The sequence below is a fragment of the Phyllostomus hastatus genome, unplaced genomic scaffold, assembly GCF_019186645.2.
Source record: "Phyllostomus hastatus isolate PE091 unplaced genomic scaffold, TTU_PhHast_1.1 phas_scaffold_585, whole genome shotgun sequence".
NCBI classification, from domain to species: Eukaryota; Metazoa; Chordata; class Mammalia; order Chiroptera; family Phyllostomidae; genus Phyllostomus; species Phyllostomus hastatus.
The window spans coordinates 18,799,635-18,818,379 of record NW_025334037.1 but is presented as its reverse complement, the minus strand read 5'-3'; the positions used below and the strand labels follow the sequence as shown (position 1 = coordinate 18,818,379).

The following is an 18,745-nucleotide window of genomic DNA, read 5'->3' as shown; positions in this document are numbered from 1 at the left end:
AATGGCTATCCTGTTTAAAATTTGTACTTGTATTTCCAATACCTCAAAACTTTATTTTTTCACCTATAGTACCATCTCATAATACAGTAAAGAGTTTACTGTCACTAGGGGTTGTCTTCTGCAAATTGGTATGTTTTAGGAACCTAGAACAATGCTTGGCATTATACTGGCCCTCTAAACATCGTTGTATGAAAAATCCACAGTGGGAATAAAGTTGAATTTACCATATTTTCTTTTCTTTTTTTTTAAATAAAACCTTCTTTTAATTTTTTAAATTTTTTTAAATTTATTTTTTAGAAAGGGGAGGGAGGGAGAAAGAGAAAGAGAAAACATCAATGTGTGGTTGCTGGGGGCCGTGGCCTGCAACCCAGGCATGTGCCCTGACTGGGAATCGAACCTTGCAATGCTTTGGTTTGTAGCCTGTGCTCAATCCATTGAGCTACACCGGCCACGGCTGAATTTACCATATTTTCAACTTCAATTTTTATTTCTAATATTTGAGTATATCAATTTATAATATGTTAAAAATATTGAGTTTTTCTAAAAATACAAAAATTAGGTCTAATACCTTCAGATACTTGAGTATCTTAGAGTAAGTTTCATTTTTATTTAAAATTACCCTGTTTTGAAAAAACTTATTTTTAGAGAGGGGGAAATGAAGGAAGAGTGGGATAGAAAGAGACATCAATAGGTGGTTGCCTTTCATGTGCCCCCTAATGGGGATCTAGCCTGCAAACTAGGTGAGTGCCCTGACGGGGAATCAAACCCTAACCCTTTAGTTCACAGGACAGTACTCAATCCACTGAGTCACACCAGCCAGGGGTATATTTGGAATGGTTCATTTGTTTGGAGTGTCATCCCATACACCGAAGGATGCAAGTTTCATTCCAGTCAGAGTGAATATGGAGGCAACTCATCATATTTTTCTCTCATATCAACGTTGTCTCTTACTTTATTTCTCTCAAGTCAATAAACATTCTCGTGTAAAGATTAAAAATACATATTTAAGTTATCTTAATGTGTGATACAAGAGAAATGTTTAAGGAATTACCCAAATAAAGCATGTTTCTAATTTATCTAGCATTTGGAAGTACCTTTAAAAAAATGTTTGCTTGTGATTCCAAAATGCTCTCAGATAAAACTTAAAAGCCTAATAGAGAAGATATATGTCCTGCCTGGTTACAATAAACCTTTAACCACATATATTGGTGTAAAATTTTGAAACATTTGTCTGTATATAAGAAATAAAAACCTGAATTTTCGTACATTGTTTTGTCAAATTAGTAAAGCATAAATATTCTAACTCTTCCCCACCTCTTTCACAACTTCGACTAATGTATATGTGTGCAATGTCAACATCAGATTGGTGAGTGGACGTTCATTAAGTCATCTAGATATTAAAATATATAAGTTCCTACTTTAATCCTCAAGCTATAGATTTATTTTTTAATCTCTCACTTTTTAATTTGTATGTATGTATTTTTAGAGGGGAAAGGAGGGAGAGAAGGAAAGAAACATCAGTGTGTGGTTGCCTCTCACATGCCCCATACTGAGGACCTGGCTCGGAACGGAGGCATGTGCCCTGTTTGGGAATTGAACCAGTGATCCTTTGGTTTGCAGGCCAGCACTCAATCCACAGATCCACACTAACTAGCCAGAGCTGTAAACTTATTTTTAAAACAAAAGATTACTCTAGCTTTAGTCTTTAAAAAAAAGTAGAATTGTGTGTTAAATATTATTTATCATTTTTCATTTTCTGTGGCTTTACCCAAACTTTATTTACTTAGGTATAGCAAACATGAAGGGTGAACTTTACACTTGGGAATGCTGTAAAATATACAGGAAATATATTTGATTAATGGAATTACATAACATTTTTACCTTTAGAAATTGAGGGTTTCGATAAACATTGGATTTTAAAGTTTTTAGTTGCTTTTTAAGATAGTTTGCATACATTTTTTTTTCTTATTTTTCAAAAGCTAGCTGTTAATATATTAAAGTTTGGACAACATGGTGAGCTCAGTTATTCAGGTCAGCTGTCATTGAAAACAACTAGGGTGGCCAGACATATTTTAAAAACATCTTAAAAACATTGTAAAGAATTACTAAGAAAACCTAATTGGAAAAGAAACACAAACCAAAAACAAAATAAAACTGGAAGATAAGCAGAGTACCTCAACTTTTTATTTTGAGAGCTTTCGCCAAACAGAACTTACGCTGAAATTTTGAATGATTCTAGAAGCCCAGGCAACAAAAGTCAAAGCCCAAGGTTTGCCCAAGATAATACCCTGACCCTTTAAAGTTATATGCAGACAATATTTAGGGTGACAGTGAACCAGAAGTAAATGTATGCTACCTTCCTAACCTTAGGAGACTGAAGAAAGTTGCAGTGGAGAAATCCTGAAATGTTACAACATTAAGTTGGCCCTTGGGTGGATTTGCAGTTCAAATAAACGTGGGTGGTTCAAAAAGAATTTGAACCATGAATGTGAGGTGGACTCCATCTGAATTTTGCTTCTAGGTACCTAATATGCTTACTCAGACTCTTGGATACATCTTCATCATAAGGCATAGAAGGATCTCCACAAGTATTTTTCCAAGGAAAAGGAATTCAATCATTAAAAACTGGCAATATAAGGAATTATGTGTATTAAAAACAGCTGCAAAAACTTCAAAAATTAGAATTAAGTTTGAAATAGGTTAATAACAGATTAGTGCTGAAGAGAGAATTGAAGTGTTGGAGAAATCCAGATTGAAACTTGAAGAGACAATAAGAGAATAAGAAATTGAGATTAAGAGCTACAAAATGGGTGAAAATGTGTTATTGAAGTTCCAGAAGTAGAAGAGAGATTAATGGTCAAAATCAAAATTTGAAGAGAAAAACCAAGAAATTTCCAGAATGGTTAATGAATTCAACAGATTTGGAATTCTTGACAATTCAGTTTAAAGATTTCAATCGGGATGTTCACTGAATCACAAACAAATTACACACCTAGACATGAAAATGAAACTATAGAAAAGGAAAGAAAAAAATATTACAGAAGTAGCTGGATACAAACAGACGAATAACCTACAAAACATTCACAGTTGATGTCTGCCCAACAGCAATGATGGAAGCCAGAAGATTGTAATTGCCTTTTGAATTTACAGAAAAGTGAAAAATTACTCTAGATTCAGTAAAATAATACGTATTTTGGACATTTCTGATTATAGTATAACTTCCTGAAAACATTCATATGTATATTACAAAGAATATTTTTATTCATTTAGTAAGTATCCAAGTTTCTCAATGTTTATTAATAAGCTGTCTCCTCCAAAGTCATGCTGTTCTAATGAAAGTTCTCCTAAAATGAAAGGACTTTTATTAGAATGGTAATGGTATTTTTTAGCTTTATTTTAAAGAGTTAAATGATTACTTGAAAGTTTAATTATAAATAAATTAGGTAGATCTTACTTGATTGGTTTAGTGCCATAAGTTTATAAGGTTTGTGGCTTCCAACAGTTTCTGAAATGTTGGTTTTTATTCAAATTTTACTAACATACATCACTTCAAGAATCTCATTGTTAAATGTTACAAATACTCTTTAAAGCATTTAAAATATTGAGTGACAACAATGTCTTGTTTCACTAGTCAATATCCATTTTTAGGTTTGAAAATTTTTTATTTTACTTATTTTTAAAGGGGGAGGCAGAAAGAAAGGGAAACATCAGTGTACGCTTGTCTCCAGCACGCCCCCACTGGGGAGAGGATCTGGCCTGGCCTGCAACTCAGGCATATGCCCTGATGGGGAATCAAACCAGTGACCCTCTGGCTTGCAGGCCAGTGCTCAATCCACTGAGCTACAGCAGCCAGGAACGTTTGAAATATTTTTAATTAAATGAGTTAAATCCCAATGATTCTATGTACTTCTGTAGTGTGTATTGCCAGTTTGTGTTAAGGTTGTTTTCTTTTTAAAATGCTTGAATTGCAGGTGTTTAGAGAAACTGCAAAAGTATCTTCTTGCCTTAAGAAATACTTAAGTAATTGAACAATATACATCTAGTTTCTTTGTGTATAATATATATCCTATTTTGCTCATAGAGTATTTGGAATGTTTGTTTTGAGAATTGGCAGTGAAATACAGAAGTATGTTTAAACATAAGAGAAGCCACAAAGGAGATATATCATTTAGTTTTTTAAAAAACACATATTTAAACAGGTACATACTATTCCATATTTTGTTTTAACCTGTTTCCTAGTGAAGGACATTTAGATTCTTACCAAACCCATTTTGTTATACACATTATGGCATTGAAATCTGTGTACCTGTCATTTCCATTTGTGTGAATATACCTGCTTATTACATTTATAAGTGAGGAATTGCTGAATCAAAGAGTTTGTGGGATTTAAAATAATTTTATATCCACATTGCTTTCCAAAGGGGTTGTAACAATTTAAAATCACACTGTAATCCTGGAAAGAGCCATCTTTAATATCCTCTTTATGTAATTTATTATTACACTTTAATTTTTGCCAGTTTTTATGGGTAAAGAATTATAATCTCTGTGTGGTTTTGATCTTCATCTATCTTATAAACGAGATTGAGCATTAATATCTTTAAAGACCCTGTAGATTTATTATTCTGATATTCTGATACCTGGTGTTCTTCCCCCATACATGCACACACACACACACTTTTTTTTAAATTTGCAGAAGTACTATACATTAGGAAAGTTAAGGGGAACTTAACTAGTATGATGACTACGAGTTCAAGTAATTTTGGTATAATTAAATAATATCTTTATTGCTTGTGTTGTTTTTCTCAATGTCAAATTGGAAGGAATGATAAATAGGCTCTGAGAAGAAAGATCAATATTTTCCTTTGTCATTTTGAGTTTTTTGACCTGTGTTAAATATTTCTCTTTCAAATACATGTGTGCTTAGAATTTCATTTAGTTGAACAAAACCCATGACTTCCCATTTAAATCTTGTTTGCAAATTATATTTCTTACACATATTAAACCTTTCATATACTTGCAACTCAACATTAGAAAAATTTCAGAAGACTTGAATTGCCCATCTGTAATGATAATTTTAAATAGATTTCATAAGAGTATGTTTCTGTTTGTAGTTATATTTTTTCCCTTAAATTGGTTTGCCTATAAAATATTTGTGAAGAAAAATCTCTTTTCATAATACACATTTTCTTGAGTTATTCCATAAGGCATTGAAAATGGAAAAAGGAAGGCATCTTTTAAGAATGAGAGATCCCTTTGATGTTTTATGTAGTGTATAGATTATATTTGTACTATTTAACATTAAACATTTTAAAAACTAGTTTTCCCAATGGTGAGGTAATTAAACATTCCATAAAATCTAGTTTTCCAACGTATATGCCTTACTGTCCAACATTGTATCTCAACTGTAGCATTTGAAAGCCCATCCTTAGATTATTTTAATGCTTCATGGGCATATTGTGGATAAGGAGGGGAGGGTAATAGAACAATGGTCTTGTTCTTAATCCTGTGTTCTTTAGGTGTAGGCATGATTGGGAAAGGGCTCTGGGGCTCAGGTTCTTTGGGGAACTGAGCATTAGGAAAAAGTTATTTTCCTATTACTTTTTATATGTCACAGCTTCTGCTAATCTGACAGCTTCACTAACCTATTACGTAAACCCTGGACAAAATTAAACCTGTATATTAGAATCCACTAGAAAGAAAGACCAGTTGTTTATTAGATTACAGGAACCTTCCTCCAGACTTCATTTACAGGATAGATCATTTCTTGATGGACTTGTTCAGGGTTTTTCCCCTTCAACTGTGTTTTCATAAAGAGTTCTCTTTTTTATGGCAGGAGTTCCAGTCTGATCTTTACTTCATTCTAGCCTACTAAAACCTTCATAGGTGTTTCATATAGGATTTGAACTTAATTATTTTTGGTGGCACCACTTTGGGAAATACCATCAAAAGCACATTTAGAGGGGATAAAATGTGAAATATAAATCAAACATTTCAAACTATATAAATCAAATTTTAGAGAAAATCATGCATGTTTTTGTTAAGTCATTAAATGTGACTTGGTTAAGAGAAATGCACTTAGAACTTAAGGAGTACGGGAGAAAAATAAGTTCCTATGAGATTATTTTATAAACATTCTGGAACTAATACTTAATATTTCATAGAGGCAAAATTTCACCTTTGGAATGTGTATCATAGAGAAAGGTAATTCGTTTCTCAGTCTTGATTCTGCTGGAATTCAATGTTTTTTACCTGATTTTTTTCCTTTGGTTTTTATAAGGATAATTTGTTAGGTATATCTACCTATTTAAACTTCCACTTTCAAAATCCTAGTTTCTCATCTTTTACCTTGTTATGTAAGGCAGTGTTAGATGGGAAATCATGTTTTCATTCAAGAGAATGAAAAATGAAATTGATTTGGGTGTTTACATGCAATCATGAAAACCATATAAAAATCTACTTTCAAAATCCATATTAGAGTTTTAATCAGTCCTTATCTATTTTTAAAAATTGCCACCTTATTCTGAACTGACCATATAATATGTAGCACACTTTCTATTGGAGTGTGTTTTTTCAGTTAATGTTTTACCATAAACCCTTTTAGTGAAGTGAGGTTTTTTAATTTAAAGTTTTAACAAGAATTACAGAACTTATAATGAGTTTTCCATAAAAGTTTTTATATTTCATTAATAGGAAAGATGGTATAATATTAGTTCCACAAGCCAATTTTGAATGAATATGCCACAGTAATAGGATTTTATCCACTTTTATTTAACAACTATTTATTGACTGTCTACTATATGCTGGGTACTAGTCTAGGTGCTCTGAAATAAACTGATAAAAATCAGTGAGTTTGTGGGATTTTATTATCTGGGGAGGGGGGAGGTTAATTGAGCTATATCTCGGAAGAATGACCAGGTTCTGAGACATGTAGTCTCAATTACCAGCTGCGGGGCTAGATGGGGAAGACAAATATGTCCTGTGTGATTCTTTGATAATGTGGACTCACTTGTTTTCAGATGACTCAATCGAATAGTACCTAGATGGGGTACTTTAAAAAATAGTTTTTATAGTAGGCTTTCCTAAAGTTGTCACTGAAGCTAAATATGTGGATAAATGAAAATTTGGGGATTAAATGGAGCAATTTTAAAAGGCAAGCATAATGACATCAATTGAATGGAAGTGGAAAAGATGTGAGGAAGGAAAAACAACTTGTCATGGCAATTTAAAAAGGGAAAGAAAACTTTTGTATTTTCCTTATTTAAAGAGTAATATAATAACCCTGGCTGGTATGGCTCAGTGAATTGACTGCTGGTCTGTGAACCTGACGCTGGATCAATTCCCAGTCAGGGCACTCGTCTGGGTTGCAGGCCAGGTCCCTAATTGGGGGCCTGCAAGAGGTAACTGATCTATTCATCTCATACATCGCTGTTTCCCTCTCTTTCTTCCTCCCTTCACCTCACTCTATAAATGAAAATTTTTAAAAGAATAATATGTTTATTTCAGGGAAATTTGTAAAGTATAAGTATAATGGAAAATCTATATTTGCACTACTTTTTACCACTGTTAGTTTTTTTAGATGTCGGTACCCATAAAATAAAAATGTAAAACTTTGTCATAATATGGGTTTTACACTTTGTTATTATTTACTATGTAAAAATCAACTTTTAAATATGCTAAAGTCCATTTTATTTATATTTCATTTATTGGGGTGACATTAATAAAACTATGTAGGTTTCAGGTATACAATTCTACAATTCACCATCTGTATAATAAGGTGTGTTTACCACCTCAAGTCAAATCTTCCATCAACATTTATACTCTCTTTACCCTCTCCTACCTCACCCCAACCCCTTTTCTCCCTGGCTGTCACCATACTGTTGTGTCCATGAGGTTTTTTCTTTTCCTTAACTCTTTCCCCCTTCTCAATCAGCCCCATGTCCACGCTATTTAACCAGTCCTTTATTGTTATTCATTCATGTTTCCATTTTTTGCTTTATAAAAATAAAATTTTACATACATATCTTTAAACATTGGTGATCATTTCTTTAGACTCACAATTTAGAATTGGCATTTCACTATCAAAGGTTCCTGGCATGATTTTTCAAATTGAGCTAGGAAATGATGGTTTTTGCTTTGACAGTTTTGTAAAAGTGGCCAATTCATAGTTTGTCCAAGAGTAGAGACTAAAAATTAAGCAAATGTATAATTTTGGTGAAAGTATGATTTGGAGATTATTTGATCAACATTTTAAAGAAATAATGTATTTTAAGTCATTTTAATTAACAAATAAATGATGAATACAAATGAGGAAACGAGTTGGCTCATAATACAAATGCTGATTCTGTTGGATACAATGATAAAAGGCAGAGTTGCAGAATGTGATTATAGTAATTTCTGGTTTATAATTAAGAGTTTGAATAACATTCATAAAAATTTAATATTTTATAGTCTGAGGAATATATTATAAATTGTATAGAAGCAGGAAATGTTTTTTTATTTCTACATTCATAGTTACTGGGAATAATGGAAGAGTAGGCAAATTGCTCAAAAAGTAGAGAAATTTAATCCAGTTTTTGAAAAGCAATTTTAAGAAACACTAGTTGAAGCATTACCCATGATAGTAAAGTATCTACTATAAAGGTTATGCTTATTTAGCAGTATAAGAGTGTGAAATCAGGTTACTTTTTCTCCTAGTGTTCTTTGACTTTCTAGACAGGATTTTATCCTTTCTCTTATCTCAAATACTTTTGGGGCTTGTGTTCCTTTTCTCTGCCTGCTAATGGATATTTTTGAAAAGTTGAACCAGTGACTGAAATATACACCTTTAATCCCACTCACTGTCTTATTTGAAACCAATCATTTATCTCCTAGCTTTAAAACATTTCTTTTTTAAAATTTCTTTTTTGTATTTTATTGATGCTATTACTATTACAGTTGCCCCAGTTTTCCCCCCTTTGCTCTGCTCCACCCAGCAACACCCTCTCTCTCAGGCAGTTCCCCCCACTGTTGTTCATGTCCATGACATGTGTATAAGTTCCTTGGCTTCTCCATTTCCTCTACTGTATTTTACATCCCAATGGCTATTCTGTAACTACCTATTTCTTAATCCCTCTCACCTCTTCACCCATTACTCCACAGTCCCCTCCCATGTGGCAACCATCATAACACACTCCTTTTCCATGATTCTGTCTCTATTCATGGTTGTTCAGTTTGGTTTTTAGTTTCAATTGTTGATATTTATTTTTGCCATTTTATTCATCGTTTTGATCTTTATTTTAAAATAAGTCCCTTTAGCCTTTCATATAATGGTTTGGTGATGATGAACTTTATTTTTTTCTTGTCTGGGAAGCTCTATTTGCCCTTCTCAATTCTAAATGAGAACTTTGCTGGGTAGAGCAATCTTGACTGTAGGTCCCTGCTTTTCCTGACTATAATATTTTTTTGCCAATCCCTTCTGGCCTGCAAAGTTTCTTTTGAGAAATCAGCTGATAGTCTTACGGGAACTCCCCTGTAGGTAGGTAACTTTTTCTCGTGGTGCTTTTAAGATTCTCCTTATATTTAAACTTGGGCATTTTAATTACAGTGTATCTTGGAGTGGGCTTCTAAAGCCATCTTGTTTGGGACTCCCTGTGCTTCCAGGTCTTGCATGTCTATTCACCAAATTAGGGAACTTTTCTTTCATTATTTTTTCAAATACATTTCCAATTTCTTGCTGTTTCTCTTCTGGCACCCGCATGAAGCAAATGGAACACTTGAAGGTGTCCCACAGGCTGCTTACACTATCCTTGTTTTTTTGGATTCTTTTTTCTTATTGCTCATATTGGTTCTTTTTGCTTCCTTATGTTCCGGATCATTGATTTGACTCTTGGCTTCATCCACTCAACTGTTGTTTCCTTGTAAATTAACCTTTATTTTGACCTAGTTAGTGTGGCTTAGTGGATTGAATGCCAGCCTGCGAACCAAAGAGTTCCCTGTTTGATTCCCAGTCAGGTCACATGCCTGGGTTGTGGGCCAGATCCCCAGTTGGGGGTGGGTGAGAGGCAACCACACATTGATGTTTCTCTCCCTCTCTTTCTCTCTCCCTTCCCCTGTCTTTAAAAATAAATATTTTTTAAATTGTTTTTTATTTCAGTTAGTGTATTGCTCATTTCCATCTGGATCTAGTTTATGCAGCTGAGATCCTCACTGAGTGCCTTGAACATCATTATAACCACTACTTTGAATTCTACATCTGATACATTGCTTATCTCCATTTCATTTAGCTCTACTTCTGGAGTTTTGATCTGTTCTTTCATTTAGGCTGTGGTTCTTTGTCTCCTCATTTTGGCAGCCTCCCTATGTTTGTTTCTATGTTTTAGGTAGAGCTGCTTTGACTCCAGGTCTTGCAAGTATGGCCTAATATAGTAGGTGTCCAGTGGGTCCAAGTGGCACAGCCTCCCCTATCATCCAAGCTGGGTACTGAAGGTACACGCTCTGTGTAGGCTGAGTATACCCTCCTGTTGTAGTTGATATTTGATTGCTGTTGGCAGGTCAGTGGGAGAGATTTATCCCTGGCCCGCAACCCAGGCATGTGCCCTGACTGGGAATTGAAGCAGTGACCCCTTGGTTTGCAGGCCAGCACCCAGTCCATTGAAACACCAGCCAGGTCTGTGTGTGGGTTCTTTGAGGGGAACTGCTTGGGACTCCAGAAATTTCTTCCACAGACTCCTTCCTTGATGGTTTTGCAGTCAGATGTTACGGAGACTTATCTTCCTGGCACTGGAACCCTGGGCAGGAGAGTCTAGTGTGGGTCTGGGAGTCCTCGCTCCTGAGATATTCCTCCTGAACTTTTATTTACCACACGTGGATATGGGAGCCGCCAGTTCCCTGTCTCTGTCCCTCCGAGCAGTCTAGGTGGATGTGGATTTTTAAATCCATAGTTGTCAGACTTCTGTCCAACTCCATTTCTGACAGCTCTGAGCAATGATTGGTCTCTATTTTAATTGTAATTTTGATGTGGTTTTGTGAGGAGAGCCATGTTTATGTATGGCACCATCTTGACCAGAACTTCACCTAAAAAATTTGTATTCAAGTTATTTATGATTGTCTCATTAAATCCAATAAAATAAAAAAAATTGTATATAAGTTATTTATGATTGTCTCATTAAATCCAATAAAAAGTAAACTTTAGCCCTGGCTGGCGTAGCACAGTGGATTGAGCGTGGGCTGCGAACCAAAGCATCGCAGGTTTGATTCCCAGTCAGGGCACATGCCCGGGTTGCAGGCCACGGCCCCCAGCAACTGCACAATGATGTTTCTCTCTCTCTTCCTCCCTCCCTTCCCTCTCTAAAAATAAATAAATAAAATCTTAAAAAAAAAAGAAATGTTAAAAAAAGTAAATGTTAAAAAAAAAGTAAACTTTACTGTGCAGCAATTACCATGTTTTTCATTTTTGTTCCCATGAAAAAAATTACCTGTATTATTTTTTCCTCTGTATTCTTTTTCTCTTGCTGTCTTGCCTTCCCCGAAAGCCCAGGCCACTATTACCCAGTTGAGGATGACGACAACAGCTTCTTTGTTATTTCTCAGGTTGTGTCTTGCCTCATCCCATGACACTGAAAGCCACCTCTCTATCTTCCCCACCTTCACACTCCCTTACCATAGCCTCTGTACTTTCAGTATTGGGTAACATTCAGTTTTTGTGTGTATCAGGTTTAAACTCTGCTTGGCTTTTATTTAGGCCCCCTGTAATGGACTGCCAGCAAAATTAGCCAACCTGTTTTCCTAATACATATTCTTTCTGGTATGGATGCCTTCACTATTCCACAGAAAACTTCAGCAACTGTTATCTCATTGTCTTACACCTTTTTGTTCTCATTCATGGCCTGGATTTCATCTGCTCAGTTAAACTGTCGTTGGTAATAATTTGCAGGGAACTCTTTTTCCTCTGAATTTATAGGACATGGAGCATATACAAAAATAAATTTAAAACTTTAGTTCTCTTTCTAATAATTTCATGTTTCCAGCTTGATTATAAGAACTTTAATAAAATTCAGGTTTACATTCCCATATCCACCTGGTAAATCCAAAGCATACACTGCAAGTAGTTTTTAGTTGGTTCAGAAAAATGGAAGATTAATACCTAATTTAATTAGGACAAAGAATCAAAGTGAATGTAAACTTAAACTAGAACTGTATTTTTGCTTATCAAATTTTAATTTGAATTATAATTACACTAACAATAGTTTATATTTTCCACTGATACTTAACCAATAGTTCTTTCTGTAACACATTTTAAGGGCCACAAGGAACAAAATTTATAGGTCATCAACAAGTTTCAGTCAATTTGTTAAATCTTAATCTGTGTAAATGTAGGTGGGATACATTTGTACCTACATTTAACAGGCAAGTTATAAATTACAGAAATAATACAATATGTTGTAGGAAAAATAAGGAAGTACAGATAAAGATTTAATTATGAAGTTTATTTACCTGACTCCCTTGTTGAAAAATATAACTGCATAAAACTTAGTTATATATAAAACAGTATAAGCCACTACTGTATTTCCACAGCTAGTAAGAGCCTGCCGCATAGGCACACAATTTCTTGTTGAATAAAATGAATTGGTTTGCAGACAGGCCTTTTCTGATATCTTTAAAATTGAGACTGGGTGGTGGAAAGCAGAATGTTCTATAGCCACTGTAGCAACTTAAAAATGTTTGTAGGTCTTAAAGTCCAAGTGCCATTCTTTAATATTTCCCAAATTCCTTAAACTACTTACATACTGTAATATTTCCAAGACATATTTTTCAGGATTTAATGGATGAGAGAGCAGCAGAAAAGAATAGTGAGAAAGACTAAATGATGGACCACAAGGTTTGTGTTTAGGACGCCATGTGCTGCTGCTTTCAGGTTTCAGAATTGAGGCTAAGCTTTTGAGATAATTAAGACAAGCAGAAGCAGGCAGCTTCTGTGGCTCAAACTCAATCTAAATTGATTGTCTTAAATTCTGCAATAATGCATATGCTATACTTTAGAGTAGAAAAGATGTCAGGAATAAATTAGGAAGCTATGGGTTTGCAATTCATTTATTTATCACAACTTTTGTAAGAAGCTGCTATGTAAACTCATTTGAGATGGGGCCTACTCAGTAGTGTGTGAAAACGAGCATTGGCTTGTCCCAAGTGGTTCTTATATGGAAACGTGAACAAGGTATGTAGAGACTTTCTCCTTTAGATTGTTAGGCTTTCTTACTTTCCTCTATAGAGTTATGTGGGTTCATTTGTCAGATATGTTTTTGAATTATTTAAAATTATACAGTTACTCATTAATGACTTGATAATTCTAAAAATAACTTTAAAAATACTGATGTTATGGAATTTCTCCCCCCAAGAAAAAATTGATTTTGAGGTAATCAGGTAAAATGCTGTTTACATGTAAAGGTTTCTCTGTTAAGAAAAATGTTAGTTTTCTAGGCATTTTCATCAACATTTTATGAAATGTTTGATGAGATATAAAAAACATTCCTAACACTATTTAGGGAAAACTAATTTGCTTTTTTAAGATTTTATTTATTTTTAGAGAGAGAGGAAGGGAGAGAAAAAGAGAAACATTGATTGGTTGTCTCTCACACGTGCCCCACACTGGGGACTGAACTAGTAACCCAGGCATGTTCCTGACCAGGAATCGAATCAGCAACCTTTCCCTTTGTGAGATGACATCCAGCCAGCTGAGCAATACCGGCCAGGGCAAGGGAAAACTAATTTATTTTTGAACCATTACATACTGTGGCTTCTTTAGATTGTGTAAAAATGTTCCAGGTAAAGGGCACAGCTAATCTGAACTGGTCAAAAATGGATGTTACCCTGTTAGTCAAAGATTTATTAGATATTTGTTCCGATAAGGTTTACATTTTACAAAATTAAATAATCTGTTTTAGGTGGTCATTAGTTTCAATAATTTCTCAGAAAGTTGATTTTAGTTTTAAAAGATAATTATTATTCAATTAATGCTTGGGAAATAATTTGGAAGTTAACAAAGGACTGGAATTATAAAATGTTTAAAAGTATCAGGAATAAGCCCTGGCCGGTTAGCTCAGTTGTTTGGAGCATTGGCCCAAAAGCACCAAGGTCATGGGTTCGATCTCCAGTCAGGGCACTTACAAGAATCAACCAATGAATACATGAATGGGTGGAGAAGCAAGTTAATGTTTTTCCTCTCTTTCTCTAAAGTCAATAAAATAGAAAATTTTTTAAAGTATCGGGTTAGATCGTGTTTATTTAGTGTCGGACTTGAACAATTAGTATTTTTATAATTTAAAACATTCCACCGTGGCTGGTGTAGCTCAGTGGATTGAGCTCGGGCTGTGAACCAAAGGGTCGTCAGTTCAATTCCCAGTCAGGGCATGTGCCTGGGTTGCAGGCCAGGTCCCCAGTAGGGGCCATGTGAGAGGCAACCACACATTGATGTTTCTTTCCCTCTCTTTCTCCTTCCCTTCCTCTCTAAATAAATAAATAAATAAATAAATAAATAAATAAATAAAATCTTAAGGAAAAAAGTTACCTTCCTAAAAAATAATAATAAAACAAAGCATTCTTTTTCCTCAAAAGCAACTTTTCACATATTGGTAAAATTGAAATAATTCATAAAAAATAATATTGCAAGTGTATGACATTTTGATGACTAGTAGTAGATATATCAGAAGGATAAGTATTAAAAATTATCCTCAATCTTGTAATGATTTTTTAAATTATGAAAATAATATTAACCACATTATAGAAATTTGGAAAAGATAAGTATTCCATCACACTACCACATACATTGTTCATATTTTGGTATATTTCTAATAATTTTTTAAATCTTTGCATTAGACTAACTTGGAATATTCCTGTTATAAAACAAAATCTACATTTACCTCAGATGATAGCACATTAATGTTTGAAAACTGAAAACAATTTTTATGAGCCTGTCATTTATAACTATATAACATTACTTTTAATACATATGAGCAAGTTTCAGTATGCTTTGTAAATTATTTGTATGTATATAAAGGGCTTTAAATGGCGGTGTTTTTGATTGGGTAATGATAGACTCAAGATCTGTGATGTCAAAATGAAATTTAAAGCAGTATCAAGAATTAAAATTTTTTTTTAGTTACTAATTTTAGAGAAAAGAAACATCTATGTGTTTTTGCATTTATTTATACATTCATTGGTTGATTTCTTGTATGTGGCCTGATTGGGGAACGAACCTACAACCATGGGGAGTGATGACGACACTCTAACCAACTGAGCTACCTAGTCAGGGCTAAGATTTTTTTTTAATATGTATAAATTTAAACCAAGCTTTGGTTATCAAGTAGATCCCTGTACAAGTGTACATAACTATGCTAAATATATTTAAGAATATTTAACTTAGAGGTACGTTGTTTTCACATAAATACTAGTAAACAATACCCAGAAAATAAATTTTTTAAAGAAATACGGTGCAGTAGTAGAGGGACCCAAGGAAGGCTGTTCACATGTTTTTGTACAGTTTCACCAATAATGGAACTTGAATGTGACCTACATCATAACCTTTGTTTTTCTCTAATGGGGTCAATTATAATAATGACATTAGTTTTCCTGGCTACTTTGTTTACATAGTTCTATTTAGAGAAGATGTAATGAAAAGTTTATACTCTTTTGATTCATAATTTTGTTGGTATGATTTATGAGCACCTGGGATGTCTAGATGCTTTTCAGTTTTTGGAAAATCATTTATAGTAGTTGTTTATCATTCCCATTTTATAAGTAGGAACACTGATGCTGGGAGAGATTCAGTGGGTGATACAAGGTGATCAGGTTCTTTTTATTTTATCACACTGCTTCTCCAAAGTAGGTTGCTACTTTAAAAAATGGAGTGATATTTAAAAATAATGAGATTATACCTGCTATGATAATTGCTACCACTGTAGGCTCTTATAAAGGGGCTGGCAGAGAAGGAATATTGGTGAATTTATGAGTGACAGTCCGTGTCCATGTGTATTCAAGGCCAGAGACTCTTCCTGTATTAGAAGTGTCTTTTTCCACATATGTATTGAACAAATACTGATTAAAGCAAATAATTGATGAGTCCAAGATGTAGGACCAATTTGTGTAGAAAAGAAATATAAAATTCTTTTGATTTACATTTACTACACATACAGAGATGTGTAGTAAATGTAAATCTACATTTACTGAATGAATAAATGAAATTATATAACTGATCTTCAGTCTTTTTTTTTCTTGCCTCTATTCCTCCACACATAGAACTCTGCCCATAACTATATTAACAACTTTATTGTCCATATTTCCTCCATTCTCATAAAATAACATATAGACATACATGTATATAAATAAGATATATATTTTTTATCCTGTTTTACAAAAATGAGTTATACAGATTTTTATGTATTTTTATTCCATAAAATCTTGTGGAAATTCCCCCAAACTACCTGTTACTGTCCTAATTAATTTCATGTAGATATATAATATTCCATGATGTGAATGTACCATAATACATTAAACCATTTTTCCGTTAGTGAATATTAACTTAGTTAACTGTTTTTGTTGCTGGGAAGTTTACAGTTAATAACTTTGTACAACACCTTTATATCCTGGTGCTTTTATTTCTACAGAGTATATTCCAGGAATGGAATTGCTATGTCAAAATTTGTGTATTTTTATTGTTTGAATAGCTTTTACCAATGGCTTTCCATAAAGGTCATAACAAATCATATTTCCTTCAGCAGTGTGTGAAATCCCTTTTCCTCATATTGCTTCAGTAGTGTTAATACCCTTTTAAGCTTTTACCATTCTGATTGGTGTAAAATATCTATTTGTTTTTCCCATTTTGTAAGTTAGTTTGTGTTGCTTTATTGTTTTTAACCATTTTCATTTTTTCTTCTGGGAATCACCTATTCATATTTTTTGTCAATTTTCCCACTAAGTAGTTTTAGTTTTTCTAGCCTAGTGTAAGAACTGTGTATAATCTGTCATTGTATTTGGAAGCTGGTGACCCGACTTCGCTCCCGCTCCCATGTTAATTTACCTCTACTGAGCCGAGCGGCTGGGTGCACGGAAACCTCAGGTTTTATGGCTGTCTCAAAGAAGATGGCTGGTGGAGAGCCTAGGGCAAGCAAGGCTTAAGAAACTGACCCGTAGAGATACTTGGAACCCCTCAACTGCCTTTACCCCAAAGGAATGTGGACATCAGGCAGGCTAAATCCTCCCTTCTCTTGAGCAAAGATTTCTTTCTGGATTTTTGTCAGAGGATTACTAACAGCCTGTTTGCTCTTGTACACTTGCTGCATAGCTGCATTGGTAGGGGAAGAGTCAATTATCACTCTTAAGACTGCCAACACAGTTTCAGTGAGTAGATAGTAAAAATAATTGGACAGTTAGTGATCTAGCAACTGTTGGGATAGGCCCCCAACAAGATAGAGCTGCTGCTCAACAAGGAGACAGACACTAATGAGTAAAATAATGTGAATGTAGTGAGATTGGAAGGACAGTATTTAAAACTCTGGAGTCAGAAACTGTTATTGTTTAACCAACTCCAGCAATAGGTCAAGTGGAGGAAGATTGTTGCTTGGAGACTTAAATTAGTGTCCTGGAGGAATCAAGTGGAATAAATATTTTTAAACCTAGAGCAAAAAAAATGAAAGAATGGGTAAAAAAGTTTTAAGGATAGAATAAGGAGATTTAATGTGTATAATAGGAGTTCTAAAAGGAAAATGGAACAAAAGGGAGAAGATGCAGTAATGTAAAAAAAAACGTTGTCAAGCTCAAAGACTCTTCAGAGTTCTTACCTGTAGCATCTTAAGCCACAAAACCAGGAAAATTTATATATACTAGGAGAAAAGGAACATGAGCCAAGATTTCTCTAACCAACCAAATTATTCACTTATCAGGGGGAAACAGACTAATATATCACAGTTGACTAATCCTACCTACCATTTGATGAAAATAGAAAAGAAAATTGAATAATATTTAACCTTGGTCTTGGCACACACTCTTCTTCCTGCGGGGAATAACTCTTCCCTTTCTTTACCAGTGTAACACCTCATCCTTAACACCTGAACTTTTTCCAGGAAGTCTTGCAGCTCCCCAAGTCTGAGCTTCATGCTCCTCTTAAATGTTCCCATGGCGCCCTGTACTTACCCTACCTGAGTGCTTATTTTCCCTGTAAGATCATAAACTCTATGAGATCGTGGGCAGACTGTGTATGTCGTGTTCACTGGTATCCCCAGTGCCTAGATTGCAGTGGTTTGCCTGAGTGACTAAAAAGTTTATGTATGGTAAAAATCAAGATTTTTTTCTGTCCTACTATGCCTTGTATATCTGTATTCATGTTGTTGACTATTACAAAATTTTTAATTCACACAATTTCAACACGAGTGCATGAAAATCTATTCATACAGGTTCGATCTACATAATGCATATTTACAATGCATATAGCTATGTTGGGTTCAGATGTCTATTTTTGAAAGGTAGAATTAATAGGAAAGTATAGAGGTGAATTTGCAGGATTAATTTAAAAAACTGAGAGGTCATGTCTTAATACTCTCTAAAGAATGATGTTAATCAGATATTTTTCTGTTTCTCTTCAGATCAAAGCTAAAAATTATGACAAAGTTGAAAAGGTGAGTTCTATTGAATATACTTTGACTTTTATGCTGAAGTTTCACTTAAGACTTACCATATATATGACAAACAGTAAATTTAACAGTTATTAGATCTAGGT

The 18,745-nt window shown here is 34.1% G+C and overlaps 1 protein-coding gene across 1 annotated transcript in view; it reads left to right on the top strand.

The window, feature by feature from the left end:
* Window positions 1–18,745, top strand: part of CSTF3 (cleavage stimulation factor subunit 3) — a 71,770-nt gene that overhangs the window by 33,380 nt on the left and 19,645 nt on the right. Inside the window, exon 4 of the mRNA XM_045825590.1 lies at window positions 18,612–18,644. Coding sequence (XP_045681546.1) covers window positions 18,612–18,644 — 33 coding nt within the window. The remainder of the gene's footprint in view (window positions 1–18,611; window positions 18,645–18,745) is intronic.